At 34.5% G+C, this 16,940-nt stretch overlaps 1 protein-coding gene across 3 annotated transcripts in view; it reads right to left on the bottom strand.

The window, feature by feature from the left end:
• Nucleotides 1-15,771, bottom strand: part of LOC136345289 (Kv channel-interacting protein 1-like) — a 190,264-nt gene extending 174,493 nt beyond the window's left edge. The window contains exons 1-3 of one of the 3 annotated variants that reach the window (XM_066293431.1): nucleotides 15,595-15,771; nucleotides 5,559-5,764; nucleotides 4,392-4,460 (exon numbers count right to left, since the gene is read on the bottom strand). In XM_066293431.1, the coding sequence (XP_066149528.1) occupies nucleotides 4,392-4,460; nucleotides 5,559-5,694 (205 nt within the window). In that variant the 5' untranslated portion in view covers nucleotides 5,695-5,764; nucleotides 15,595-15,771. Of the gene's footprint in view, nucleotides 1-4,391; nucleotides 4,461-5,558; nucleotides 5,765-15,594 lie in introns of those variants that run through there. The other 2 variants (XM_066293433.1, XM_066293430.1) reach the window with 2 other exon arrangements.
• Nucleotides 15,772-16,940: the final 1,169 nt, after the last annotated feature.

The following is a 16,940-nucleotide window of genomic DNA, read 5'->3' as shown; positions in this document are numbered from 1 at the left end:
TAATCGATTAATTGGAGGTCAAGCGATTTCCCATTTCGGTCGCAGATTATTTAAGCGCTTCTTTCGGGTCTGGAATATCGGCTCAGATTACTCCAGTCTATTAAAAACGTTTCTAATTTTTTTTTATTTATCTAAGTAATTATTGGTGTCAGTTACAATTGTTTAGCCCCGTTTGAAACCACCCTGATGATGAACGGCACAGACAAAAAGTTGTACCGCTCATAACTTGATGTTGTTCCTCGTTGCTAAAACTCCCCATCGGATGCTTAGTAGTGCGAAATAATGCTTCCGGGCCAGAGCGGGCTAATACATATTTTAACACGAATAAAAGCGGTCCCTTAACTTCGGCTTCTAATAATTTGAATTAACCTACTTCAAAAGGTCCAATGGACCGCTGTGGCGGTTAACATGTTAAAGCAAAGGTTTCACGACTTCACGACTTGACTAATTTTCATCATTTTTAGCTAACATTAGTGAGGGTATTTTGCTTAATAATTAGACGAGATTTAAGATCACGAAATCTTTCTTTCTCAACCCGAAGTAAACGACTTTATGATTAGTTTTATGACTATTGTCTTCGAGAGCTAACAGGATTTTCGTGTCTCAAAGCCGAATTTACCAAATATAAAATATCGGCTTTAGCCCAGTCGATCCCATTCAATCCAAAGTTGGAAATTTAAGTTTCGATTTGCATTCCACGGGAACTTTATAATTTTAATTTTAATAAATATTAGCCGAAAGGAATGTGAAATGGTGCTTCATGGTATGATAGAAGTTGATGGCTTGCATTCTCTTTTTTTAGAGTTCGAAAGAAGTGACTTTATGGCTAAAGAAATCGGGTTTGTACAATTAGAAAAATCTTGTCAACTTCTCCTTTAAAAATAGAGGGGAAGGGGGCGCTTTCTGTAAGTGTTTTAACTTGGACAAATCGAAAATTAAAAAAAAACACACACACATAATGCACGGTATTCTACGCGGCGAAGCGGGATTTAGCTCCCAAAAAAATGATAATATTCAATAACATACAGGGCCTCCTAAGTAACATACACTTCTTATTTTAGTGATTTTTTACATTTCGTACATTTAGCAAACTAGCGCCCGTAATAAAAAGTTTAATTAAGAAACTCCGCAGTTAATATTTGTCTAATAACTTCTAGATATGTTCATTATAAAAACTGAATACTTTGCCCGTAATGGGAAGCTCACAGCTCTAGCTTCTCCTTCGTTTCAATTATAATCGCTTCTGAATAATAAAATTATCGGATGAGTGTCGGTGGGAGATAGCGAAGAGCTTTTGTCGAAGACGATATTTGATTAATGGTATCATGTATTGATCCGACACCGGGCATTTTAACTAGGTTATTGCGAACTATCTGCCTCTTACCGGAGAATATCAGACACTTAACGACTTTCCACAGAAAAAGCTCTCCTATTATCGAGCTTTTTGCAATAATTTGTTAAATCGGCGTGCAAATGGGAGGCTTGGCCATCCAGGGAGTGGTCCGCCAACATGTGAAGCATTGAGATATTAATTTTCACTTCAATTACCTAATGAAAATATTTTCCCTGCACGCCACTGCTTAAAATCACGAACGATTTCCCTTCTAACCGGGGAATTTTTGGGGAATTTTATTTCCAAATTAACTCCTCAGAGAGTTTAAAGCTTCCGCAAACTTTGGTTTGTCTCTGCGAACTTGACGTGTCCCAAACTTTTTCCTTAAGTGAAAGCGCTCCATTTTTAAAAGAAACATAATTTTACGGAAAATTAAGCCGCTGAAAAAACTTTTAATTCTTTTTTAACATTATAATTTTGTTTTGTTTTTTTTTTAAGTTGAACTTGCTATTTATTTTGAGTCTTTACGAAAACTGCATTATTACCAATTCTTCCAAGGAATTTCGTAGGAATTATACCCTCATAAATTTTAAAATCCATAAATCTTTGCCTCATACGAAAACGCCCGGATAACGAATGATTAATTCGAGATATTGGGTAGTAAAAAGAGATTCGGATCTTTTCTGAAATGCAGAAACTCAACTATTCGTAGCTTAGAGCCATTTTGAAAGAAGAGATTTGCCAGATTTACTCGATAAGAGAGACAGCATCTGTTACTTTTTGGTAATTTCTCTGCAGTTCGGAGAATCTGGGTTTAGACGTTGAAATCCCGATTAAAAATTAGTCATTTTTTGGGAGGTATTAGTAGAGGCAACAAATCAACTTTCCCGCTAACTGACGTGATTGGTGCTGCGTCGGAGAGGTCAACGCACCATGATTTATAACGAACAGTTTTTTAGGAAATATTACTAAAAATTACCATCAAAATTTTAAATTTAAAACTGCAGTTTTTACACTGTTTTTACCAAATTAAAAAGGGTTTCTGGTTGCACTGGGTGTTTCTGACAGCTACAACTTGCTCAGAACTAGGTCGAAAATTTCCATATTACTATAGGGTTTTTTGTGCTCTAAATACGTAAAATGTGCACCTCAACATGATAATTGATAAGAAATAATTCTTCAGAATTTTATCTTCCTCGGAGAATAATTTCCGCCACCAAACAGTAATTTTCGTAGAATTTGCGTAAATATCACATATTCCAAGTAACGGTTACCACACCCAATTACTGTAATTAATAAGTAGCAAGAGCATTTATCCTTCCATCAATCTCTTTTATTTCGCGAAATAAAAACAAAACAGCTGTTCAGCGTAACAAACAAATTGAGAAAGTAATTTCAACTTCAAGTCCCATAAAAATTAATGATAACATTTCCTTCCGGACTTCCGTCGAATACTTCGGGACGTAAAAAAAGCATTTTTCTTCTCCTCCCTAGAGCTTTGAAAATTTCGCCGTCCCAGCTGTGTCTAAATGGAAAAAAATGGAAAAGAAAAGTAATAGACCGAGTCAACACGAGAATGAGTTTACGTGTGAAATTAAGGAAACGAGTTAATGGAAAGAATCAATAGATTGGTCTGTAATTTATTTTTGTTTCAGAGGACGACGTTTTCCTTTAGAGGGAGAAGAATGGTTGTCTGATGGTAATTAAAGCTCGACAGAGGCATTGAGGAATTAGTGAGGCTTTGGGGTGAATTTCTCTACATTGGGAAGATTAAATGCGAGTCTGGAATTATTTTTATACGCCCGTTGGTAGTTCGTTTCAGGGGGGATAATTAACTGCAATTTTATATGTAAGAAAAACCAAAAGTAAGTTGTATTATATAGTTATTATGTACGAGGTATTTCATAAAATTCGCTTCAAAAGAAGTTTTATTGAAATTGATTAGTTTGGTGGAAAATATTCCATCCGATTGAAAAATGATACCCGAATTATAAATAATAAATACCAAAACCGAACTAACTCGAAACAAAATAAATTTTATATTGATAATTTCAGTTAAAAAAGGACTTTTTTAATCTCCCCTAAGAATTTGTGAAAATTCTCTTACGGAATTAGTCAAATTGAAAATCCAAAAATATGCAAAATAAAGACCAGTTTATAGGATGCACACTGTTGAAATTTGCGTTCCAAATTAAATAAATTACAAAAAATGTTTATTAAAATTTTTCAGAATAATACGTCTACCTAAATTAGACAAATTACAATGACGCGCATATAATATTTTTTCAAATTTCAATTGTTAAGAGTTAAAGAAAACAAACTTAAACAAAAGCAAAAAAAAAAGACAAAAATATAACGTAACGCAAAAAAAACGAAAAATTTCTTGTGCAGTTCCCCTAGGATATAAATATTTTCAATCAGAATTTGTTAGGTTTGTTTAAGAATATATTCAGTATTAGACTAAGCAAAAAGTTCAAACATTAAGAAATATAGTGGTTCACATAGTGCAAAAAAATAATGAAAATGTTTTGCGTTTGTGATTTATTTTGAAGGCTTAAAAAATGTTAAATTAAATATCGTGCTATACATATCAAAAATATTCCTCCACCTTAATATCAAGATTTTAAAGGATTTATGCTCTACTTCTTGCCAGTTTTATACTATATTGATGCTTACATAGGAAATAATAAATGGCGGTATTCTCACTGATGGAAAACAATTATTCTTAGTGTTGTCTAACTTAAGAAAGAATATTTGCATTCACCATGATATCAAGGTTTACATATAATTCTATAAAAATGTCTTTCGCCATCTATGAGCTAACCTTAAACTTGCATTTCTGAAGAATTCCTTAAAACTAAGTATCACTAAAAGACGAGTTCTTCAGTCTTCTGCGTCATAGATGGCAGCACATATTCTTAGCAACGATTAACATAAACTTGATAGGCCTACTATGTTAACGAAGTTAACATTAAAATGCATAAATTAAAATATTATGTATATAAATTATATACATTATTTTTTTTGTATTTATGGGATGTGAAAGTTTAGTACTCACTTAAATAATACAATTCCAAACTGTCTAGATCCCCATACTTATCCTTGGTCTCAGTGAACTTCGCCCAGGCTGGAAAACAATATTATTATTAAAATTCATGTGTAAATCACCATTTAAAATCAAAACTTTTTAAAATTTTTTATAACCAAATTAAGTTGCTAAAAAAATATCCTATATATCAACATCTTTGAAACGCGCTGAAAACGGTAATGGCGCTGCATTTCCGAAATGAAAGTGAAAAGTTCAGTGGCTCAAATCCAGATCAGTGGCGTCGATAACAAATTTAGTTTAATGAGAATGTTGTTAATCAAATGCAAAATACGAAAAATGCAGGTAATGTATGACTTCTATTTCTACTTTCTTTGAAATACGGTGTATGATTTAATTGCCGAAACTGAATATTTTGATACAGTTATAACGTCGATGCTATTAATACGTGACAAAACATAGTTAGAATAACTAGATTAAAAGACATAACATTTGCAATTTATACGTTCAGTTTAATGGCCCAATCATCGATTAAAAGGTTTAAAGATGTTTTGAAATAGTTCTGCTTTAAGTGAGTTTTAATACGCGTCATTTTAAAACGAGTTTATATGCGCACATTTTAATACAAAATAGTGGATATGGACTCAAAAAACTATTAAAATTTCTCTTGATGTAAGTTTTCTTCCAGTCGCAATTGGCGCGATTTAAAAAGACATGAAGTTGTACTTTTTTTTAATAAAATAGTGAAAACATTTTCTTAAGATTTTGAGGTAAAAAGCCATTGAAGTTGGTTTTGGCATGGTTAAAGTGATGAAGACAGTTTCTTGCTTGCATCAAAATTTATGTAAAATTACCGTTGGAGGACCATTTAAACCTGTATGATAATTGATTCATTTTAAGTGGATTTTAACATAATTTAAGAAATTCTTCTTTAAAAAAACTAGTTAAAACCGTCTTGAAATAAGATTCCTCCGAGCCGGCCTTAACTGGGTTTAAAACATAATATGAAATAATTATGTTTGTTACGACTGATATAAAATTGCTATTTGATGAAAAGTGCTAGAAATTGCTTTGAAATAATGTGACATCTAGTGGATTTCAATATGGTTCGATAAGACAACTATCTATTAACGAATTTTACGTGATTTCAAAAAAAGGGAAATCACTAATGTTACGTACCAGCCTTGAGGAAATTAAGACAAGCATTTGACGACTTCTTATTCCGATTTTGGGACATTCGCGAAATCCGTCTTGGCCTACCATTGCCGCAACCCATCTCAATTCGTTCATCACTATTATTCTGGTGATCACTCATAGTCCACGTAATCACTATAGACACTACAAGTCTCGAAACGTATTCACATTGTAAACCAAAGTTTAATGCTCTGTAAAATATTGGTTTATTGGAATATTTAATTATTGTTTGTGAAGTAATTGTAGTAAGTAAATATAAGAAATTTCTAATGATTGCTGACGCATCTCCACCAGCTGATCGAGTACTAATTCAAAGACTGCAAGGGATTTAAAGTGGAAATGCCTGCAGGAGAAGGTCTGCATACTTGAGAACTATTTTCGGATCGATGTATCAATATATGTATGTGTCGGAGATTTATTAGTTCTTAAGTTTTAAATGTAAAATTTGAGTTAGCAATAAGGCTGAAGAGCAGGTTGACAGGTTTATCGTGGAGATAAAGCACTGTCGAACGAGGTCACTATTACCGACGCAATTAAGGGCCATGTGTGCAGTTTCGGTCCGTGGGAAAACCAGGACGAACAGGTACCATCCCTTAAGTCAAGAGGACCACGGGGGATGGGAACTGTGAAGAAGGCAGTAATTGAAAAGAAGGGAAAGGTTGCGGTCGAGTAGTGGTGAATTCGTTAGCCTTGCCTTACTATCAATTTACTTAATAAAACATCAAAATTATCAATGATGGAGAATATTCCTAATGTTTCCCCGACATCAGAAGTGGGATCGGACGCGCATCTAGTGATTTCTCAAGAACAGTGGCGTAGTTTATTAGACGCACAAAAAGAAAATACGTTGCAGTTAATCAACGCGATGAAAGCCGCGCAACCGGTGAAAAACAACGCGAATGTGACTCTACCTAAGTTTGACCCGGAAAAGTTTGGAGCCGAACCACTAGCCTGGTGTGCAGCAGTGGACATGTGTATGGGAGAAAATCCATTGGAGGGAAGTAATCTGATAATTACACTTAGTAAAGCCCTGGAAGGAAGTGCGTCTCAATGGCTCCCTGAAATTTGTTTTTCGGGCATCACTTGGTCACAATTTAAGGACCTATTCATTGAACGTTTTGAAGGCGCTGAAACACCGGCTGCCAAGTTGACAGCTATCCTGAATAGTAAACCGAAAGAAGGAGAATGTCTATCGATATATGGAACACGCTTGATGAATTCGTTAATGACTAGATGGAAATCCATGACGACCGAAGAAATCGCAATAGCCACAGTGCTGACCCATATGGCAAAGTTTGATGGACGATTGCAACGTACACTATTTACTACAAAAATTACGACGAGAACACAGTTGCAACAAGAACTGAAAGCCTTTTCGTATGGAAAACGGAAAATACCCGAACTATCGACGGAGATAGATTCAAAAAAACCCAAAGTAATAAGCGTCAGGTGCCATCGTTGTGGAAAACTTGGCCACAAAATCGCCGACTGCCGTTTCAAAAGGCAAGAAAGAAATGGTTCGGATACAAGGACATCAACAAATTTCAATCACAAAGACTCAGTGACTTGCTTTAAATGCGGTGAGGTTGGACACATCTCGACAAGATGTACTAACCATGAAGCGAGGGCATCAACATCTTCTGGAAAGAAAGAGGCCAATGTGAAGCGGGTCAATATGTGTCATATCTCTGGACCAACTGGCACTTTGATTCATTCGGGTGAGACGTATCATTTTTATTTTGATTCTGGGGCAGATTGTTCATTGATGGTAGAAAAAGTAGCTAGTAAATTCCATGGTAAAAGATTTGATAAAGTAGTAACGCTAAAGGGCATAGGTAATGCTACTGTATTTAGTACAATTCAGATTCGAGCTGAAGTAATTATAAATGGAATTTTAATTGAAATTTTGTTTCACGTAATACCAGACACATACTTGAATTGTAATATAATGATTGGTCGTGAAATTCTTAGCCAAGGTTTTAACGTTGCCATGACAAATGATAGGGTTGATCTTTTTACATCTTTATCCGTTAGTGCATGTGTAGCGAAAGTAAACAGTGACAAATTTGATTTGAACGAAATAGAAACCGATGTTACTGGCAAAGACAGATCCTTCTTAATAAGCGTATTATCAGAATTTTCTGATTATTTTATTAAGCAGATTCCGCGTACACGAGTGTCGACTGGAAAATTGAAAATTCGGCTAGTCGATTCTAATAAAACCGTGCAGAGAAGGGCGTACCGCCTCAGTCCAGACGAAAAACAGATAGTTAGGAATAGAATTGACGAACTACTAGAAGCAGGTGTAATTCGGCCTAGTTGTTCCCCATTTTCGAGCCCAATGTTGCTTGTCAAAAAGAAAGACGGCTCGCACCGTCTATGTGTAGATTACCGCGAATTAAATGCGAATACGGTTTCTGACAAATTCCCATTACCGCTTATTTCTGAGCAGATCGCTAGGTTATCTGGCTCAAAATACTTTACATGTCTGGACATGGCGAGTGGGTTTCATCAGATTCCTGTGCACGAAGATTCAATTGAACGAACGGCTTTTGTTACTCCGGAGGGTCAGTATGAGTGGTTAGCTATGCCTTTTGGCTTAAAAAATGCTCCGGCTGTTTTTCAACGAGCTGTGATAAATGCGCTGGGAGATCTAGCATATTCATATGTCGTAGTGTACATGGATGATATCATGATTTTGGGAACAACAGTGGATGAATCAATCGCACGGATGAGAACAGTATTAGAAAGATTCACAAAAGCCGGATTTTCTTTCAATATAAAAAAATGCTCTTTTCTCAAAAGTACTGTCCAATATTTGGGTTATGAAGTCAGTAATGGCGAAGTCCGGCCAAACGCGAGGAAAATTCAAGCTTTGACCTCCTTGCCACCGCCACAAACCGTCACCCAGTTAAGACAATTCATCGGATTATCTTCGTATTTCAGAAAATTTATCCCTAAATTCTCACAGATGATGAAATCTCTTTATCAAATGACTTCGTGTAAAAAGGACTTCCAGTGGAAGCCTGAACATGAATCTATTCGCAAACAAGTGATTTCATTGTTGACTAACGAACCTGTTTTGATGATATTTGATCCACAATATCCTATTGAATTGTATACGGATGCAAGTGCAGATGGTTATGGGGCAATACTTATACAAAAAGTAGACAGTTTACCGCGAGTTGTAGAATATTTTAGTAAGAGGACCTCAAACACGGAATCTAAATATCATTCTTACGAATTAGAGACTTTGGCGGTAGTGAACGCTATTAAACATTTCAGGCACTATTTGCAAGGACGACGATTTACTGTATTTACCGATTGTAATTCACTAAAATCTTCGCGAAACAAGCTCGATTTGACACCTAGAGTACATCGATGGTGGGCATTCTTGCAAGCGTATGATTTTGATATCGAATATAGGGAAGGAAAACGAATGGCTCATGCTGATTTCTTTTCCCGAAACCAAGTTCCGATAAATCAGAATCGTCCGGAGAGATCTCATAGTAGGGTAGTAGAGAAACGGGTAAATCTTGCTAAAATTTCGAGTAACTGGTTGCTAGCGGAACAGCGTAAAGATGGAGAACTAGTAGCGTTAGTATCTAAGATTCAAAATAATGAATTACCTGAAACTATTGCAAAAACTTATGAAATAAGGACAGGAATAGTACATCGGAAAATTCAACGAAATGGAAGAAGTAGGTGTCTACCTATCATTCCTCGCGCTTTTAGATGGTCTGTGATCAACCAGGTACACGAATCGATTATGCATTTGGGCTGGGACAAAACTCTGGACAAAGTTTACGAGCATTATTGGTTCGAACACATGACAAAGTATGTGCGTAAATTCGTCGATAACTGCATCACATGCAAATTATCGAAATCAAGTACAGGGAAAATTCAGTCAGAACTTCATCCTATCCCAAAAGTAGCAATTCCGTGGCATACTATACACCTGGATATAACGGGAAAATTAAGTGGGAAGAGTGACCTGAAAGAATATGTAATAGTTGCAGTAGATGCGTTCACCAAATATACCCTTCTATACCACACCTTAAAAATTGATTCTAGTAGTTGTATCAAAGCTATAAAATTTGCTATTTCGCTGTTTGGTGTACCGGTGCGAATAATTGCTGATCAGGGAAGGTGTTTCTCGAGTAAGGAATTTCGTGAATTTTGTTCCTTGCAAAGTATAAAATTACACTTGGTAGCAACTGGTACTAGTAGGGCTAATGGGCAAGTAGAAAGGGTTATGAGTACGCTCAAAAATATGATGACGGCTATTGAAACTAGTGATAGGTCTTGGCAAGACGCGCTGGAAGACATCCAATTGGCTTTGAATTGCACGATCCATCGTTCTATAAAGGCTACTCCTTTGGAATTATTAGTTGGAAGGGTTGCTCGACCGTTAGGATTAGTAGTAGATAGTGTAGACAATGATAATTTAACCTGTAACATTGAGGAACTTAGGAATAGGGCAGTAAAAGCCATGAAGAATGTAGCCGATTATGATAAGCTAAGATTTGATCGGGTAAGGGCAAAAATAATTAGACATAAAGTTGGGGATTTTGTTTTACTCAAAAACGAGGAAAGACACCAGACAAAACTTGACCCAAAATTCAAAGGGCCTTTCTTAATAACTGAAGTATTAGAAGGCGATCGGTATACTTTGAAATCGTTAAGTAATAATCGAACATATAAATATGCACATGAGAGTTTACGAAAGATGCCCGAAAGTAATATTCCCATGGAGTTTGAAAACGTTGAAAGAGACGTTAGTGGAGAAAACGTTGAAAGAGACGTTAGTGGAGAAAACGTTGAAAGAGACGTTAGTGGGGAAAACGTTGAAAGAGACGTTAGTATGGAAAACGTTGAAAGAGACGTTAGTGAGGAAAACGTTGAAAGAGACGTTGTATTAGCAGACACTGGGGTAGCTTTACATATGTCTTACTGCAACTGCAAGTAACAACAGTCGAATGTTGTTTATTGCGCAGTGGGTAGGAGACAGCGTAGAGAAGTTATGTGTCGGAGAGAGAGAGAAAGAGAGAGAGAGTAGTTCAAGGGATATTACTAGGGGATCTGTATTCTCTTGTGTTGATGAAAAAAAAAAAAGGAAACAGTTGAATTTGGGAAATGTTTTGTCTAAACAAAATAGGGAAATTATTCGAATTGAACTGATTGTCGTCTTTGAATTTTAGAATCACCCGAGGACGAGTGAAATGTCAGGTTGGCCGTGTCGGAGATTTATTAGTTCTTAAGTTTTAAATGTAAAATTTGAGTTAGCAATAAGGCTGAAGAGCAGGTTGACAGGTTTATCGTGGAGATAAAGCACTGTCGAACGAGGTCACTATTACCGACGCAATTAAGGGCCATGTGTGCAGTTTCGGTCCGTGGGAAAACCAGGACGAACAGGTACCATCCCTTAAGTCAAGAGGACCACGGGGGATGGGAACTGTGAAGAAGGCAGTAATTGAAAAGAAGGGAAAGGTTGCGGTCGAGTAGTGGTGAATTCGTTAGCCTTGCCTTACTATCAATTTACTTAATAAAACATCAAAATTATCAATGATGGAGAATATTCCTAATGTTTCCCCGACATATGTATATGTCGCAAAACTAATAACACGGATTAAAAGTCGGAACATTTCTGGATTTTTTTTCACACACAACACACGCAAAAATCAATTATGTTCCCCCCCTTAAAAAAGCAATAAAATGCTCGGTTTTTTCTTTAAAGAAATTGACGTGAAACTATGGAATAAGCCATGATGAACGATATTTGCAGTTAAATCTGAATATTTATAATAGGTTAGTTCTATAGTGATGTTTAGACTGACGCCTGTTGGTTGTTTAGAGCTTTTTAGACTAAATTTAAATCGGAACATTGCAATCATAAAATGGGGAGCTTTTATCTAAATAAGATGCAAGGAAAATATATTTCCGTTATACCAGAGATTATTCAAAAGATATTCACGACCCGCAAAACTATCTTTGCCAACTCAAAAATCTGATGCTTTCTTCGTTAATTTTGCCTTTTTCATAAAACGATATGAGGGTGCAATAAATAAAGGATACGTACTTGAAAAAGCAATAAGTGGTGTACGGCCCTGATGATCATCAGGCCGGTGCCAACGCTGGAGACAATTTTGTCAATTTTTACACGGAAACACTTTAAAGATTTTTTTTATTGAAAAATTTGGCTTTCTGAGAACACAGAGTGTCGTAAATTAGTAGACCAATCCGTTTACAACCGGGTCTTTGAAAATAATTAGACGTTCTTTATGAAATTTTTTTTCGGCCCTGTATACTCTCTATAGTGTATTGAAAACATTGAAAAAATTGTTAATAACTTCGGTGTCTATTAACACATTTTAATGAAATTTTGCAGTGATACGTAGTTCAATAAGGCGCACTTTTCCTATAATTCGGGTTAAAAAACTGGAAACCGGAGTGAGGAAAATGGGTGCTCATAGACACGTTCTACCTTAAATTTCTTTGCACAGGCCAATGGCAAACGTGTTTAATGTTTTAATCTAAATGTTCTTTTATCAGCATTGTTTTATTTTTGCAAAAAATCATTTTATCTCTTTCTTTAGACGATATGCCTGCATATTGTCTTTCAATGCATGACCCTCATTTTTCGCTTATTTCGAGAACATATCTTTAAAAACACGATGTATTATCACGTGACGGTCTTAAATCATCTTTACTAAATTGGAAAAAAAAATTCTTTTAGATGGTGCCGATTAGGAAATGTATCTGCATAACATCCAGCCGCTAAACTACCATTAAAACCGCATTTTCCTATATATGGTAAAAATTAATTACCACAATTTCAAAAATCATTACTATTATTAATTTTATTATATTAGGTACAGACCCATCATTAAGACCATATTAGTAATTTCCGTAAATGATAAAAATTCTTTCCTGTTATCCATCTGCGTTGGTAAAATGAATATATACGTAAGACTGTATATTATTCTACTACCATATAGAATATATATAGGTCTATATATATATAAATTTATTTGCAAATAAGATTAAAAGTTATTCTGGATATTGTTTAACAAGAAAAACCTAATTATTGCCTTAACAAACATGGTGCAACGCACAGTTTGGATAGAAATAAATGATAGATACGTTCCGTAGAAGAATAAAAAATGGGTACCACGTATTAAAATGCAATATGGTGGAATGTCTTTTAAATTAAGCGGTAAATTAAAATTTTACAAACATATAAAAATTAAGATGAAGGAACATTTTGTCTAAAAAATTAAACACGTTCACCACTGGGGTGCAAAAAATAAATTGTGACGGGGTAGGTTTTCGTGATCTCCCATTTTCCCCACTCTGGATTCAAATTTTGCTACCGAAATGATAGGAAAAGTGTGCTTCATCAACTGTGTATCATCACTGCTAAATGTCATTAAAATATGTGAACACACCGAGGTTATTAATAAAATTTATTTTTTAACAATTTCAATACCCTGTATAGTGGGTATGAATAGCTAAAGAAAAACGTCGCTTAAGGAAAGTAATAATTTTCTTTCAAGGAGTCTGTGGCTACCGGATTGGCCTACTAATTTGCAACACCCTGTATAACGCGCATCAATGTCATAAACATCATTTGGAAATCTGAAATTTGCTCTCTAAATTGACCACTTTTAGTTATTATCGGAGGGTTGCCTGGGTCGGATCTTACCCGAGTTGGCACTTTCATAAGGAAAATATTTTCCAAATATTTTTAAAAAATTGAAAAACTTGACTCGCACATAGAGGCCTAAAGACTGAAACTTCCGCTATAAATTGAAGAATTTTTATTATAAACTAAAGATTATCGAGACGATATTACTAGAAACTGGAAAATATTCTAGCTCACTGAGTATGTAAACAAAGCACTCCAATATCACATACATCGTTGAAAATCTTGGTACATGCTCTAAAAGTGTTAACATTCTATTTCGTCATTTGATTAGTATCAGGGCCGTATCAGGGCTATAAGTAATCAAATAATTTTACAAAAAACACCGGTATAAATTACATTTCCAGCAATCTATTTGCAAATTGGTTTGTATATTTGTTGCAGTAAGAAAAATCGTTTCTAGTTATCCGAATTGTAAATATTTCTGAAACAATGGGAACGGGTAAACATTGGAAATCGGTATTTTTTCAACGAAGTGATTTTTATTTGTACCAAGTGAGATAATGTAAACCATCAAGGAATCGAATTCCGCACAAAATAAAAGTTCGCTTTTCCATTGTGCTTCCCTATAAATAGCCACGTTATTTACATCAGGAAAAAAAAGTATTTTTTTAAATTTTTGAGCAAGTTACCTAAAGTCCTAAAACACACAAAAACCGCCTCTCAAACGGGCACTAATAGCAGAAATAATCGAGAGCATTTAACTCAGCATAATGAAATCCTCAATCGAAAGCAAAATTGCTAAATTGAAACCTCTTTCCAGAGTTTAAATTCTAATTTGCGGTTTTGAAGTATTTTCCCACGTGGAGAAGGAAAAATAAATATTGCACCTGATCAAAAACATCAAAACGCATTAAATTTATGCCGGACTATTATGACTTTTCATCCTCTCAGATATTTTGCAAGTAAAAGTAAATATATCAGTCAATTTAATTTAGATTAATTAGAGAAATAATCGCTGCAATTAATAAATTTGGAGCTGAGAAATGCATCAAATCTGAGAGTCACAGATGCATACATATCAAGCAATTAACAACATCATGGCCGATTTGCATTATGGAGTTTCTATTAATTTTTTTCATCTGAGTTAGAGATTTTTCCTTTTTTTTATTTTTTTGGGTGTTCAAGTTTACGATAATTCATATTTTCCTGAATTTGCAAATATTTTCGTCCCACAGTACTGATCAATCTAATAATATCTATTGCCCGGCTATGAAAGTAGATTTATTTATGTACGATATTGCATTTAAAAATTAAAGATGCAAATTATCAACACCGATTTGTTCTGCATCTAAGTGAACTGTACTATTCATTTTATATATCCTTAAAATGACATTTTCAAATTCTTAAGAATATTTAGAGACATCCCTGGAGTTTTAAACAGTTATTCTTATAATCAACTTCTTTAGTTCATAAGTTTTGACATTATAATGCTAAAAAACACATGAAATTCAATAAATTATAAATTTTTTGAAAATTACGAAAAAGGTATTTTTTGACTTATTTGAACAACGGCACGAAAGTGGTAATGTTGCCAAAACTTAGACAAAATCTTAAAAATTGCATAAAATTTTAGAACTCCCTGAAGACCCTTAAAAATCTACTTAACATACAGAGAAATTTTAGAAAACTGTCAAAAGCCGTCAAACGCAACTTCTAGCAAGCAGCAGAAGACTTCTCAGAGCCCTAAAAAAATGTTTAATTAATCAAATCAGGCATTTTCAATCTATAGTATATTTAAATGCATCTCGGAAAACTTTTGATTTTTTTCTAACTTTCAAAAATAATCTCATATTTCCTCAAGTCACGGAAAATTTCAGAATATTTTGCAACTTCCGAGCCATCGCCTGGATATTCAAACAAGTCGTGAAACATCCCTTTATTTTTTCTCAACATCCGTAACCGTTCTTCACCTCAACAATTTGTTTGCGAATTGATTGGAGTATTTCTAGCCTCAGACATTGTCCAAAAAAAGAAAAAAATGAAAATTTTTGAGTATATTTCAAAAAATTCGGAGAAAATTTTGTAGACCCATTAACACCCAGTCAAAACTATAACTGAAAGTTTTACTAGTCTCAGACCGATATTAAAAACAAAGCGAATGTTATTTGAAATCTTTTATGTTAATTTGAGAAAAATTTTAGCATATGTCAAAAGTATTTAAAAATCTCTCTCAGAAGTGCCTTCAAAATCCAGAAAACTGTTTGAAATTAAGTCGAATTTTTTTTCCTCAAAATACTTTACAAAAAATATTTTTGAAAGTTTTAAACATTTTGAAAATCCTTCATTTTCGGAGAAATACATCAAATACTAAACTTTTTCAGTCGAAAACTTCAGTTCTAAGCAGAAAATTCCATTATTCTCAACAATTATATAACTAAGTACACAAATTTTGCAATTAAAAGCACATTGTAAATCTAAAAAAAAAAACATAAAAACACGTTAAATCGAGGAGCTGATCACAACCACGCGCAATTTCGTCGTTTTGCTAGATATCGCGGAAACTGAGCAAAATATTGCATGAGAATCCACTCAGGTGGCAGCTGGAAATAGTCCAAGTTATTTTTGGATAACTGGATAATATGTCACCATGTCTCCAATGGTGTTATAGGTCAAGCATTAATGAAAACCATTTCAAAGAGAGAACAAGAGCAATTTCGTTAAACATTGTTTTGAGTTTAAAGATTACAAAAACTGCGAAAATAAATTGTTTACCCGATTCATAAACTAAATGGTACGATAGGAGAATACAGCTGTCCCGAGATGATGGAAAGGACAGATTTTCACATGTGTAAACTCGTAATGGCGACAGATTAATGATGTCTAAGCTATTGGCAACAACATCGAATTATTGTTTACACTAAGAGTGAATTTTAGATTTAAAAAACTATGGGTCTATGGCCAAAAATGGCCTGCTAAAGTCAGGTTCCCACGGCAACACAACAGTTTAATTGACGTTAGATTGCAGTTGTCTCTTAAATTCCCTATGCATTACATGCATCTGATGTCTGTAATAAAATAATCGAACTTGGATCGAAGGGCTAAAAAATGTTCGGCAAAAGCTCTATAGTTAATAAAAATTAACGTATGTCAGTGTCTTTACAGCGATTCGTTTTTCCTAAGTATCACACGGATTAAATTTCTGAAGACATAAATATTGTCCCTCATGAAAATTTCAGTCATGACATTTATAGGAAGGATGGTGTTGAACAATTTACTACACATAGATTTATTTTAGTTTCACAGAAATTGGTTTTCTGATGATTTATCACTTGCAACATGTAAAGTGTCTCATTTAAGTGTGTCTGCAATTGATATTTCCAGAACGATCAGAGTTGCAAAACCAGTCATACAGGAAAAATGCTATTATTTTTCGAGATCTATAATAGACTGTAAACAGAGTTGCCAAATTGATCCTGATTTCGGAGATTTAATGTAAAACGATTGATATATTTAATGGAAAATTTTTTAGCAAGAGTGAAAAAGAGTTTTGAGATCATCAAGAGAAATCGTACATCTAGAGAGACTTTCCTTCTTTTTGAAAGCACGATTTCTCTACAATTTAAAGCTATGTGTATTAGAGACTTCGGTTCGTCGCGGAGGAATTGAAAACTACATTTTTGGATCTGAAACTTTTTGTTATAATGGAAGAATTCCAGGCC

The sequence above is a fragment of the Euwallacea fornicatus genome, chromosome 19 (assembly GCF_040115645.1).
Source record: "Euwallacea fornicatus isolate EFF26 chromosome 19, ASM4011564v1, whole genome shotgun sequence".
NCBI lineage: Eukaryota > Metazoa > Arthropoda > Insecta > Coleoptera > Curculionidae > Euwallacea > Euwallacea fornicatus.
Note: the sequence above shows the minus strand (reverse complement) of the source record. Positions and strands in the feature narration are given on the sequence as shown.